Genomic DNA, 12,764 nt, shown 5'->3' on the forward strand with positions numbered 1-12,764 from the left:
CAGAGCGATTGACGGCCTGGAAAATGCCATGGGAGACGCCTTAATTTCTCTCTAGAGAAATTGCCAAAACTAAAATTATGAAAAAACCTTATTTCAAGAATAATTAATTAGTTCAAAAGTGTTAAAGGAATTAAATTCTTTGAATTCATGTCTTAAATATTGAAGCTGAAAATAATTTAAACAATTAATTTAATTTTAAAACAGTTAATATATATTTACTAATTTGTAATTGAAAGTTTTTTTAATATAATAATTAAAATTTTATTATTTGGTAAAACTTTAATTATTAATTTAAGTATTTTTTTTACGAAGACTTTTTGGAGCATCCTTTGTAAAATGAATCAAAATATTTTTATTTGCTCATTTGAAACAACAAAATAAGCGCACTAAAATTTTAAATGAATATTAAACATTTAAATTTGTCAAATATGAAGCATCTTCATCTATAATTTAAAAAAATAATTTACGTTAATAAGAGAACGTCTGATGAAATATGAAATATTTTTCAATAATGCAATTAAAATTTTTGAAGGACTTAAATTAAAGAATTTAATATTGCCAAAATTTTCTAATTTTGTGAATTTTTTAGCCGGAAAACCTGTTGTACTACAGTCCAGACGAAGACAGCAAAATCATGATCAGCGACTTCGGCCTGTCCAAGATGGAAGACTCGGGCATCATGGCCACGGCTTGCGGCACCCCCGGTTACGTGGGTATGTAATTTCTTTTTGATTCTTGACTTTTGGTTAGTTGGCATGTGAAACTGGAGCCGCCTTGTGCGCTCGCCTAATTGCCCTGACTGGGAACTGACGCTCGACTCTTGTTGCAGCGCCGGAGGTCTTAGCACAAAAACCCTACGGAAAGGCGGTCGACGTGTGGAGTATAGGGGTGATTTCGTACATTCTGCTGTGCGGCTACCCTCCGTTCTACGACGAAAACGACGCCAATCTCTTCGCCCAGATTTTGAAAGGTATATAAAGTGTAGAGATAGAAAAAAAATTATGAAAGAAAAAAATAATTTTTGTAATTCTGCTTCATTATCAACTTTGTAAGTAAATTTTAGTAAAAGAAGCATTTCTTTTTTGATTTAAAATAGAAAACCAAATTCTTTTTTTGTAATGATATGAAATATGCGGAATTATGCAAAAAGATACAGGATATGTATCACTTTTGTTTGCCAATCCTTGTTTGTTTATGTTCTTTTTTTTTAAACCGCTGGCGATGACACAAAGTGGCTTGTTTGAGCTCCACTTGGGGTCGTCACAGTTCGTTTCTTTTGCGGTGTAAACAGAGGGATATCCCATTTCCCTGTCAACGCAGTTGGCTGCGACACCAAATCAAATCGGTGAACATGTTTTGTTAACAACATTGTTATCCTTGTCAGGTGACTTTGAATTTGACTCGCCTTACTGGGACGAGATCAGCGAGTCGGCCAAGGATTTCATCCGACAGCTCATGTGTGTGGATGTGGAGAAGAGGTACACCTGCAAACAAGCTCTTGCCCATCCATGGTAATAACCAATTGCTTGTGTATTTGCTCGACGGGCAATCAGCGCCTAGTTGGCTCTAGAGTGTAGTGTGGGGTCTCAGTTAACATCCTTTTATAGTCTTTTTCTGGCTCTGGATTTATTTACTCCTAACAATGCTGACAAGACTACTTTTGAAAAATAAAAAATATTTAAACTAAGTCAATTCTGTGCAATAAAAAAGATGTTTAAAAGATTCTTTTTAACAGTCACATAATTTAAAAACTTATTATGATTATTTATTCTTGGAGATTTGAAGAACAAAAAATTATTAGCTGGACCAATGCTTTTTTCTAGCAATAAATTTTTCTTATTTTCTTAATTTTTATTTTATGTTCTTTAAAATAATATAATTACAGTTCAGTTCAATGTGTATAATTATTTTGATTTCTTTTTGCCATTAATTGCATTTATATTTATCTAATTTTCAACCTTTTTATATTTTCTTTATTTCCCCAGGATATCGGGCAATGCCGCTAGCAATAAGAACATTCACGGAACCGTGTCTGAACAGCTGAAGAAGAACTTTGCAAAATCCAGATGGAAGGTAAAGTATCTTGATCAATGTGCCCTTTACTATATAAATGAATCTAAACTCCTTCAATCCTCCTTCTTCTCGTTCTTTTTAAAAATTATGTACATATTAAAAAAAAATCAACAAATTAAAATCAATTGGAATTTGAGTGAGTGTGTTCGATTGGCGGACGGAGATTAATGCGGTGCCGTTGCACCCCCGGGCCGGTTTTCAGCAACTAATGCATGCAATAGCGATGGTGCACAAGATGCAGAGACTGGCGCTGAGCAGCTCGGCCAGCATGGATGTGGACGAACCGCCGGCGGGGGGCCACAAGTGCACCACCATCCAGGAAGAGGCCGAGGAGGACGAAGGTCGGCCACCCAAACAAAAACTCTAATTGCTTCACTGCACTCACAAAAAAAAAAATCTGTCGGTGTCCGCCTGCTGCCTGCCTGTTGTCCACCAATTTCAGTAGATTAGAAAACAGTCGGTGTTCTCGATTGGAATTTTTGGAATGGCAAAAAAAACTGCCCAATTTCAATTTTTGGGTGTTCTCGGAATGTAAATTTTTACTCTACTCGTGTCTATTTTTCTAAATGTTTTTAATTTCTAAAACGTATTTGGCAGTTTTTCAGCCATTACAAAAATTTGGAATTAAAATTTCGAGCAGCTTTGCAGCCACAAATGTAAATTTTTAATTTTGCTCTAGATGTGCGCGGACGACAATTCAGCGAGTCCTTTTTTTCAAGTGCTCTCTGACTTGTTCCGACAAAACCCCATAGCGTGAATGTAGGAAATCTACTTTCCTGTGAACAGAGTTTGTGTTTGCCTGCAGTAGTAGGATCAATTATGGATTTTGTACTTCACTTTTTTTTGCAATCTTATACCCTCTGTTCTTTTGATTTTCACGAGTAGACTTGTCGATAATTGTTAATTGTATACAACTTGAGAAAAATGTTTATTTTTATTTTAATTAGAGGAGAGTTTGTCAAGAGTTCCTGAAAATAGCATAAGACAAATAATCAAAGATTACGCTTTTGATTCTTATTTTTGGGAGCTGCTCAGTGTGTAATTTAGAAAAATTGTGCACATATATATTCAAAATTATTCGTCATGTCTAGAAATATAAGTTTCATTTTTAGCTTACATTGATGGACAGAAAACAGACATAGACAACTGACGCTGCAGAGTCCAACAAATCATTGTGATTCTCGTTCATTTTATATATTTTGAATTTATATTTTTGTCAATTTTTGCATCTCTCATTTATATGAGTTTTTGTACTCGGCGGAAGAGATTTTTCTCGTTGTTTGATGGACTGGCACATCTCACATATATGATCAACAACAAAACCACACACATCTCACTCTCATCTCCAAAACATAAATTATTGCACTCCTAGCTGGATTAATAATCGTTAAAGGAGAAATTTAGATATTCACTTCCCCCTGTAATTTGCAATTCACTATTCCGCAGTAGGCGGAATAAATCCAAATGAATTGCATATAAATGTAATAGTTGGTGGAAAACTAATCACTTTTAGCTGCGTTCCAATCCAGAAATGCACTCCCCAGCCTTAGGAGTGACAAAATTGAAAAATCATTGTCACAAAAAAATAATACCTCTAATCACTGCACTTCCATTAGTAAAATTTTCTCAAAAATTTATTTTCTCTATTTTAAAGAATGAAGATTTTAATTCGTTTAGTCAATTTTAATGAGCTTTTATTCATTTTAATTTTTGCTGTTTTGTAAATAAATTTAAATTTTGCTGAAACGTGTTTTGATGTTGCAGCAAGCGTACCACGCGACCGCGGTCATTCGGCAGATGCAGCGCATGGCCCTCGGCAACAGCTCGTCCGGCCCAAACAAGAGCCCTGTGCCAGTCCGCAGTAGCCCTGCGGCGGCCAAGGCCGCTCCGGGGGCGGCCACGAACGGCGCCGCGGCCAAGAAGTGAGTCCTGCATGTGATGATCATGAGAGAAGAAAAGGCGTCGAGGAGTAATTTTCCGGGCGTGCACTTTCGAGTGAGAAGGAAGAGCAGAGTGGAAGGCAGATATTTTTGTTGCGAAAAAAATCTACACACAGATTGGCTCTCTCTTGTTTTCGTCATCAATCCGTCTCCGATTTTGCATACAATCCAGAGCAGTTTGATCCTTTTTTTGACGTCGAGTTAGTAGAAATTGAAAAAAAAGGGTTGTAGAGAAGGGAAATAAATATATTTTATTGCTCAATCAAACTTTACTAGTTACCGAGAGTAATGTCAAAAAATTTAGGAAAACTGCTGATATCTGTGAAATCGGTGTATGTTTTGATTTTTGTGTTATTTCTGTTTTGGAAAAGCGTGCATATCAGCTCTCTTTCTTCTTCGCCGCACATATTCTTTTGATTCTCTGCTGCTTTGGCTGTTTTTGAGTTTTTATATATGCATCTCTTGTGTGTGTTAAATAATTAAACTGAAATGCGTAGGGTGATCAACCTTAATATTATACATTTAAACTCTAAACTTGGAAATGGACATTGTGATATTTGATTGCTGTTGCTTGTAAAATTTCCGGAGAATGGAGGCAAACACACGCATTATCAATTCATGAAAATACTGTTTGAACGAACAAAATGATGTTTTAGCAGAATGACGCGCTCTAAATGTAACCAAACATTTTTAAACCATGACAACCAAGAACAAAATAACTTGAAAAATCCTCAAAATCTTGACACTGAGGTTGGTATTTATTGAATGCTTTTATTTGTACATGATTTTCCATTATACATGTTTCCGATCTGTTGTGCATTTTTTGCTGTTTGGCTATTTTTACTTAAATGTTATGTTTCCTTTTATTTTGATTATAATTAATTTCAGGCACAATTTCTCAAAAACATTCTGGTCGGTGCATTTTATATTTCCCCAATTTGCAACGCTGCATTTCCAAGCTCTCTGCTTAAAGAAGAAAACAGTAAAAATAACCTCTCTTTCTCTTATAATAATAAAAAAAAAATTGATATGATAGCTGACAAAGAGCCCCTAAAAATTAACGAATAACCGACAAAAATAATTGCAATCCAACAACCTTACGTGTTGATAAAATATTAATGGTATATAAAAATAATGTAAATATTGTTACGGTCAAATGAGTATGTAGATGCAGAAAAAAAATAACTATATAATATATCGGTGTGCCGAGCTGGCTGCACCTTTAATGTGATACTTTCTCTACTCCATGTGCTGTTCTTGAGTGCTCTCTCTCTATCTCTCGCGCTGAATTAGTTAGTGTTCCATTTACAAGACTTGATGAAAAGCTGTTTTTCTTTAGGTCATTTTCCAAAAATTATATTAAAAAAAGAAAAACTAAAATACATTGCTCTGAAATAGGAAAAAAACTATATTGTTCAGCTAGTAAGTGAGGGAGACAAAAATCGTGTAAATAACGATACTTTTACAAGCCATTCCCTTCATCTTGTTAGCGATTTGTTGTTGTGTAATATTGTTGAAAGTTTTCCGCCCGTGGAAAATATTTTCTTAACGTCGCTGTCTCCAAAAAAACAATGTTTTCTCACGCAAATTGAATTTTTGTAAAACATTGAAGGCTCAGGTTCTGAAATTTTGTGTGAGTTGATAACGCCTTTTCTTTAATTGTTGAACAATATCGTTTCCAAATATAGATCCACAATCATGTTAAAAAGCAGTGAACAAATATATAACTAAAAATTAAAATGTTCATTTTTTGAGCTGAAAACCGCAGCGCGTTTTTTGAAATGTGTTTACTACTAAGTAAATGATAAAGTAAAATATCAACTGATGAACAAAGACAGATGAAAAATACCCCAGCAGGTGAAGACGAGTCTAAAAAAAGGTACATAATATGATAAAAAACAAATAATCTAATGAATATAAATTGTGTATAACCAACAGCCTGTAGAAAAATCATTAAAGAAAACTGTTGAATTCTGAGAATACTACTCATCTACTAAATAAAAATTTTTACTTCATTTCCTTGTGTTTGAATTAGCCAAAGGAAACCATGGCAACGTTTACATTTGTGATGAAAGGTTGTAAAAAAAATGGAGCAAAATGTGTCCGGATCTCTGAATTTGTTCGTCCACAACAGCAAAGAAGTCGAATTCACTGTTCGGGGGCCACGATTTGTGACCTTTGACCTCGAGGATGACCACCGAATACGGCCTGGGTCTTGCATTCTTGATATCATTTTTCCAGCCCCAACAAAGGCATTCAATATTTTTTTCTAATTCCAACATTTTAAGACTGATTTTGATAAAATTTGAGGTCGGCGAGATAATTTTCCGCAACTATTACACCGCGTGGGTCAGCATTTTGATCAAAGGTCCGCCGAGCCAGCAACCCGCGCCCGTTGGCAAGCAGGGGCCTAGTCGCGCTGTTGACGAAGAGGTCAGCCCATGGCAACTGGCAGTTCCGCGAAAAGTCATCATGCCAAATCCTCACTACGAATCTGGCAGTCATGATCTCATCAGCATTTCTGCCACAGAGGTCAATTAATTCTTTTTATAAGAAAATTTAATTATCTCGCTTTTATATCTCACCTGCAATAAATTAAAATATTTAAACAAAATTTGTTTCTGAACAATATAAGAAGCAGAACTAAAAATATGAGAGTAACAATAATGTATGTAATAAAAAAGGTTAAATACAGGTGAGGTACAGGTGACTAGTATGGCATCTCTGCAGTCTTTCTGCCCTGCCCTTTTTTAATAAAAAACCATTTAAATTTTTGTAGACTGCATCGTTAAAGGAAATATTTGCTCATTTTTAAATTGCACATATATTTGATCAGAGCTCGCTGGATTGGACTAATTTGCTAGGAATGAGGATTTTGCTGCAGCAGCCATCGCCGGTGTGGAGAACGTTTCACATCGAGCAGATCAGCGTTCTAAAAGATCTCCCACGGAGACTGGCAAATTCGAATAACGAGGTAAGTTTTTTTAACTATTTCTTTTTAATTTTGTTATATAAAAAAGATTAATTATCTTAATTACTTCAGGAGAGCATGTCTGAGAAACTTTCAAGCCAAACTCTAACTGCTCTGAGAAAGAGCAATGCGCCTGAAAGAGAGGGGCCGCCACCGAAAGACTTTGTGGTGCTCTTTTGTGACTTGATTAGAAAATTTCATATATTAATCATAAAATTTTGCAGGGTCTCGTTGGATACGAAGTGCAAGGATTTCTTCTTCTGTAATTCCAACCAGGAAATTAAAACAATCCGCAAACAAAACTTCAGTAATCTTTTTGTATTTGGATAGTTCAAATTGCCAAAAATTTAAAACTTATTGGAGAAACGGCAGAAGAATTTTAATTTTAAAATGTTTACAATCAAATCAAACTGACAAAATGTTTAACCTGGAAGGGAACATTTTGAAATATCCCCTTTTGTTTTATTAATTGCATTTTTGCAACATACACACAGAAAGTAGTGACAAAATTTTTTAACAGGGTCCATCAAAAGGATATCTGTTTACAAAAACTAATAATCGCAACCGACGCTCTAATAATATTTACAACAACTCGAGTCATGTTCATTCAACATCATTTCTGGTATACATTAATCGGAAGAACAAAATGTTAATTTTTTATTTTACCATTATTACGCATCAAACATTGTGTCAGAACGAGAGTATACACTAGTATGAATTAATTACGCTGAGTGTGTGTGTAAGACGACCAGGACAGCCAAGCAGATTATTGTGGTTGATCATCAAAGTTATGCAATTAACATTCATTTGTGGTGTTAGGAGTTTTGTCACATAGATCAAACGTCACATCGTTTAGCCTTGCCAAAGAGCAAGATCAGGTTTTTGGACCTGAAAATTCAAAAATTCGCTCGCGGATTTTACTCTTCCACACTCACACTCCTACAGTCTCGCACATTTATCAATAAATGCAGCAGCCTATTAGACGTTTTTAAGGTTAGTTCAATGGTCGGCCAACAAAGTGGCCATTTTATATATTAGCACTACAGAATCAGCGATTTATTTTTTTTCTCTCCTACAGCGCATGAGATGAAAGCCTGATATTACAACTTGGTGCTCAAAGTATTCTATCCGGTTTATTTCCTTAGGTGCTACGATATCACTAAAAAGTTCTCGAGAGTTGAGGAAAACAATCAACAAATTGTTTCGGAACAAACAACTAGTCAGACATCATTTTAATATTATGGTGGGGGAAGTGGCCAAAAATTGACATTCCGAAGGTACATAGAAAGTGGTTGTGAAGATGTAACAAAAAATTTAACAATTATTCTGCTTATTGAAAGAATGCTGAACCCATTTTCAAATTTTTATTTCAAAAGGTCTTAGAACAGGAGAAATCCAACAGAAGCTATAAATTTAACAAACTTTGTTTCTAATTTCTTTCTGATGGAAATTTCCTGTCTGAGGCCACAAAATTTTTACCTAGTTTTGTGGGTTCTAGCGTCCTTGGAAACATTATTTCTGTACAAGTGAAGAAAGCATGAAAAGTAACGATTAAGAGTATCAACTGCTTGCAACGGATTCGACATCAATTATATGTACAACAGCAGAAAGAGCTGAAGAGTCACAGAGAGAGTGGCGGAGGGGAAGAGATGGCGTAATTGTTAATTACTTTCTTGGACCTTGACAGTCACATATTTTTTCTATCACTTGAGTCTAACCTTTCCTAGCCAACGAAAAGAATGAAACACAAACTCTTTAACATACAAAAAAAATCAACTCATTTCGCGTCCTTGCAAAAAAGAAGGAGAGTAACTCGTTCACTTTGAACTGAATAACTTACGCCTCTATAGAAATAAAAATCTAAATCTTTTAACACAGCTGGCATGGAAAAGTCAAACTTTCAGTGTCCCTTCTTGGACACAGCCCCTTTGCTGGTGTCCCTGCCTTTGGGACTTTCACTGTCTTTTCGGTTTCGGCCTGGCTTGGGCCCTTCCGAGGGTCCCGGGCTGGAGTGCGGACCCCGCGGTGGTTTCGGCTGCTGGCTCTTGTTGCTGCTGCGTCGGGTGAGGCTCTTTTTCTCGCAGTCGATGGCCGCCTGCAATAGGCCCTGGTCCTCCCTTGAGCCGGTCGGCGAATCCTTCTCCTCGGCGATGCGGGGCAGCGGGCCGATGTTGGGCAGTTCCTTGGGCTGCACCTTGTCCGGCAGCAGCTCTCGCGCCACCCTGGCAGGGTGCTCTGGCGGTTTGCAGGCGAGCAGTTCGGTGACGGGAGGACTGCCTTGTTTCAAACCAGCCTTGGCCACCTGAAGAATTAAATCATTGTAAAATTATAAATGATTTTAAAACTTCTAAGGTTTAAATGGAATTAGTAAAAGAAGACTGATTTGCCTAAAAAATCAATGGGAATTAGCAAAATATTTATATTTTACAAAATAACAAATGAGATGCATTCATGAAATTTTTTTTTTTGTCAACTCTGCAAAAGCTTAGAAAAGAATAAGCATGGAGAAGAAATTTTATAGTAACGCAAAAATATTGGTGGAAGAATTTCTTGGAAAAAACATTTTCCATTTTTAACAAGCCATTGTAAAATTCCTGCACTTACCAGGGAACGTTTTAAATCTTCAACTTTTGATATTCTTAAAGCGCGCCACTGGAAAGAGCGCATCTCAATATTAGCGAGCAATTTTATTTTGTATTTAAAAATTGCCAATTTGGGAATTGGGATCGGTACGAGCCCCACCAAACAAAAGTTGAATCACAAAACGATATTCAGTAATGGCTTTATTGCATTGATAAAAATATTTTAAAACGATTTTTTTTTATAATCAGGGACACAAAGTTTTCCTTGTAATTAAAATTGAAAGAGCTTTGATTTTTAAGTTTTTAATAATTATTTCAAACTACGCTGACTCAAATTAGCTTCAAATTTTGCAAAAAAATTATTTGTATGCTTGATATTGGAAACTTTTTTAGCATCTAATTTGTTTTCCCTAAAAATGACATGTTCATTGTAATGTCCCCATTAATATTAAATTTTAGTTTTTAAAAAGGTCAGTCTTTGGGCAATGAATGTGACTAGCCGCTAATTTTCCGCAGTTAAAAAATAAGATGATGTGGAAAATCAAGTTAAAACTATAATTTCTCACCGTTGCTTTGCAAAGAGGAGAAATTCCACCCTTATTCTTATTCTCGGCACTCCTCGGATGAAGTCTGTCGGGCGACAAGGCCCTTCTGAGTAATGGCGACCCTGGTTCGGCACTCTTCGGCCTCGAGGAAAACTTCTTGGCGTGGGGTGTTGGGGTCAACGTGGTGGCGCCCGGACTGTACGACTGGGTGGTGTTGGAGCTGCCCGGTTGGTGGCCGGTCGGGAAGGCCAAAGGCGACGGACTTCTGGTCGGAGACGCCGGCAGCGGGGAGGGCGAAGGCGTTCGAGCCAACGGGGAGAGGGGAATGTGGCCCACAGACTTGCGGCGGCCGGGCGAGTGCAAACTCTTGGCCGCCGAGTGCAGTTTGTGCTTGAGGCCGTGCAAGGTCGACGGCCGCTGGAAGTGGGAGGGGGCAAGAACGGTGGCCGGGGTGGCTGGACTGATCGGGGACAGCGAGCCAGGCGAGGAGGACTGGGAGGAGGTGCTTGGCGATTCGGGGGTGGAGAAGAAGCGGCCCGTCGGAGGAGAGCGCGGCGTCGGCTTGATGGCAGGTGAGGATGGCAAACTTTCGGCAAGGCCGCGGGTGAAAGATTGGAAACTGCGACTCGGGGTCATCGGAGACGAAACGCCAGCTGCCAGCTGAAGCAGGATTATTTTTAGTTCATTTTGTCAAAACAGGAAAATTTGATAAATTAAAATTGGCAATTATTTTCTATGCTGATTTAAATGTACATGCTGCATAATTATATACATTTGCAAAATAATATTTCAATTCAGTTCAACAATTGTGTTTATTAAATGAAATGAAATAGATAAATAATTCAATAATCCACACAGAAATTGCCGAGTTTAATCATTGTTAAATAAAATGTGTAAGAAAAAGTCAGTAGTTAAAAAAAAAATATTCTTGATTCTATGGTGTGATCCAAATTTTTATTTTATTGGTGAGGATTGTGACGAACAAATAATTTTATGTGTATTAAAACAAAATTGCTTTTTAAATAAGCATTTAAATATGAGCTTGATATGTTCAACAAATATTTGTTAAAGTTTTTTATATTTTTGGATGAAAATAGGAGAGTAAAATAAAAATAAGTAAATAGAATAAATAAAATACAAAAAAGGAAAATGTGGGTTCAGGGTTTGGATGAAATTAAGATAAGGCAGGGATGCATACCAAAAATTGGGGTAGTGAGTCAGAGGTAACAACAATTGGTGCAGACATAAGCAAAGGCTGGAAACACAAATAACGCAATAATATTAAAAATTTGAAACGCAAAAAAATCAAAGCACAATAACATGTGGTAAAAATTTTATAAACAATATTGGTTTTCTTAAGTGATTTTTTAATCCAAATCTTACCTGCTGCATCTCCACACTAGCCCTTTTGCTGCTAATCCTCTTAAATAGGGACGCTTTGCGTCTTTTCTCCTGGTGAGCCTCTCTCTTCTGTTTTCGGTGTCTGTGCAGCGATTTCTTGGCCAGTTTGCCCTGCCACGGCTCTCGTTTTCTACCACCCGCCTTGATCGAGGTGTTCTCCAGTGGTGTAGCTCTCAGAGTCACCCTATCCCCTCCAGACACCAAAAGGTGCAGTACGTGGGTGTGGTATAAGCCCTTAAAAAGCAAATAATTTATTTTAATATTAACTTCATATTAAAAATTCATAATTTAAGTTTAAATTTACTTCCACAGCAAAAAATAAAAATCGTGATAATAAAAGTGATTTTTTTTTAAATCTACCTGGACAGGTTCCCCGTTGATGTGGGTAATAAGATCCCCAGGTCGAAGTCCGGCTTCAAAAGCTGGACTTCCCTCATCCACCTCCATGACGAGATGTTGCATCGTGTAAAAGTCCGAATCCCCGTAATACACCCTGATGGTGTGAACGGTGAATCCGAATCCTCTGGGGCCTCTTCTGAGGATGACTGGTGGCTTCAGGTTGGTGACTAATGGAGAAAGCTCTCTGCAGGGTGAAGTGTCCCTAGAGCTGCAGGTGCTTGAGCCTCCTGGCGACTGCACTGCCTGCATGGGGATCAAGTCTTCAGCAGGGATCATCAAGCTCAGACCTGTGGCAGAGGCGCTTTTAATCACAGCCCGCGGGGCAGCAATGTGGTGAGGGCCGTGGAAACCAGTGGGGGCGTCGATGGTGCTCTGACTTCGCTCCAGCTGATGGCCTAAAGGCTCTGGCAATGACTTTCGGTCCCCAAAACTGAAATAAAGTAAGAATTTATAAATGAATTGAAAACAAGAAGAAAAAAGCTCACCTAGATTTTTCGTCTTCGATTGAAATGGAAAATCTAGGAAGGGAATCTTTCGAGTGGAGTCTTCTACGTCTGCGGACTTGAGGTGAAATTTCATCGCTTTCCTCGGTTTGTGAGGACTCGGTGGTGTTTTTCTCGGGCAGCCTAGGAGCTTCTTCAGTGTCAGGTGTGGGTGGTAAAGCCAGAGGCGAGCACTCGTGGGAGGTGGAGGGACCTGCCTCATCTCCCCAGCTTAACTTGTTGTGGGCTTTGTGGTAGCGAGATGAGCAGGACGAGAACGAACCAAATACAGGAGACTCTTCCATCTCATCCGTGTCTTCATCCAAATCATGATTGTATCGGTCCATTCGAGCTAAAATTAAATTTTTTAT

The 12,764-nt window shown here is 37.7% G+C and overlaps 3 protein-coding genes across 14 annotated transcripts in view; 2 read left to right on the forward strand and 1 right to left on the reverse strand.

Moving 5' to 3' along the window:
* The window catches only part of LOC132192381 (calcium/calmodulin-dependent protein kinase type 1), a 49,535-nt gene extending 43,507 nt beyond the window's left edge, over positions 1–6,028 (forward strand). For 2 of the 4 annotated variants that reach the window (XM_059612316.1, XM_059612315.1), the window contains 6 exons: positions 590–713; positions 830–970; positions 1,385–1,511; positions 1,986–2,073; positions 2,276–2,414; positions 3,838–6,028. In XM_059612316.1, the coding sequence (XP_059468299.1) occupies positions 590–713; positions 830–970; positions 1,385–1,511; positions 1,986–2,073; positions 2,276–2,414; positions 3,838–3,938 (720 nt within the window). In that variant the 3' untranslated portion in view covers positions 3,939–6,028. The remainder of the gene's footprint in view (positions 1–589; positions 714–829; positions 971–1,384; positions 1,512–1,985; positions 2,074–2,275; positions 2,415–3,837) is intronic. The other 2 variants (XM_059612318.1, XM_059612317.1) reach the window with 1 other exon arrangement.
* A 57-nt stretch (positions 6,029–6,085) lies between these two features.
* Positions 6,086–7,278, forward strand: LOC132192382 (nicolin-1-like). The gene is made up of 5 exons (XM_059612319.1): positions 6,086–6,265; positions 6,324–6,545; positions 6,850–6,987; positions 7,057–7,152; positions 7,209–7,278. Exons 1-5 carry the CDS (start codon positions 6,101–6,103, stop codon positions 7,248–7,250), a joined length of 663 nt encoding a protein of 220 aa, XP_059468302.1. The 5' UTR covers positions 6,086–6,100; the 3' UTR covers positions 7,251–7,278.
* A 116-nt stretch (positions 7,279–7,394) lies between these two features.
* LOC132205636 (microtubule-associated serine/threonine-protein kinase 3) overlaps positions 7,395–12,764 on the reverse strand; it is a 142,277-nt gene continuing 136,907 nt past the window's right edge. For 7 of the 9 annotated variants that reach the window (XM_059634839.1, XM_059634835.1, XM_059634834.1 and 4 more), the window contains 7 exons: positions 12,397–12,745; positions 11,873–12,341; positions 11,495–11,746; positions 11,310–11,366; positions 10,133–10,771; positions 9,589–9,636; positions 7,395–9,286 (listed from right to left, as the gene is read on the reverse strand). In XM_059634839.1, the coding sequence (XP_059490822.1) occupies positions 8,885–9,286; positions 9,589–9,636; positions 10,133–10,771; positions 11,310–11,366; positions 11,495–11,746; positions 11,873–12,341; positions 12,397–12,745 (2,216 nt within the window). In that variant the 3' untranslated portion in view covers positions 7,395–8,884. The remainder of the gene's footprint in view (positions 9,287–9,588; positions 9,637–10,132; positions 10,772–11,309; positions 11,367–11,494; positions 11,747–11,872; positions 12,342–12,396; positions 12,746–12,764) is intronic. The other 2 variants (XM_059634837.1, XM_059634836.1) reach the window with 2 other exon arrangements.

This window comes from Neocloeon triangulifer, unplaced genomic scaffold (assembly GCF_031216515.1).
Source record: "Neocloeon triangulifer isolate White Clay Creek 2 clone unplaced genomic scaffold, ASM3121651v1 ptg000003l, whole genome shotgun sequence".
Taxonomy (NCBI): Eukaryota; Metazoa; Arthropoda; class Insecta; order Ephemeroptera; family Baetidae; genus Neocloeon; species Neocloeon triangulifer.

What these genes read in the sequence shown, in the direction of transcription:
- LOC132192382 (XM_059612319.1), top strand. Translation starts at nt 6,101, where the DNA reads ATGGAGCAAAATGTGTCCGGATCTCTGAATTTGTTCGTCCACAACAGC. An exon ending in TGGCAAATTCGAATAACGAG is followed by an intron (nt 6,988 to 7,056) that starts GTAAGTTTTTTT and finishes TAATTACTTCAG; the next exon opens with GAGAGCATGTCTGAGAAACT. An exon ending in CGCCACCGAAAGACTTTGTG is followed by an intron (nt 7,153 to 7,208) that starts GTGCTCTTTTGT and finishes AAAATTTTGCAG; the next exon opens with GGTCTCGTTGGATACGAAGT.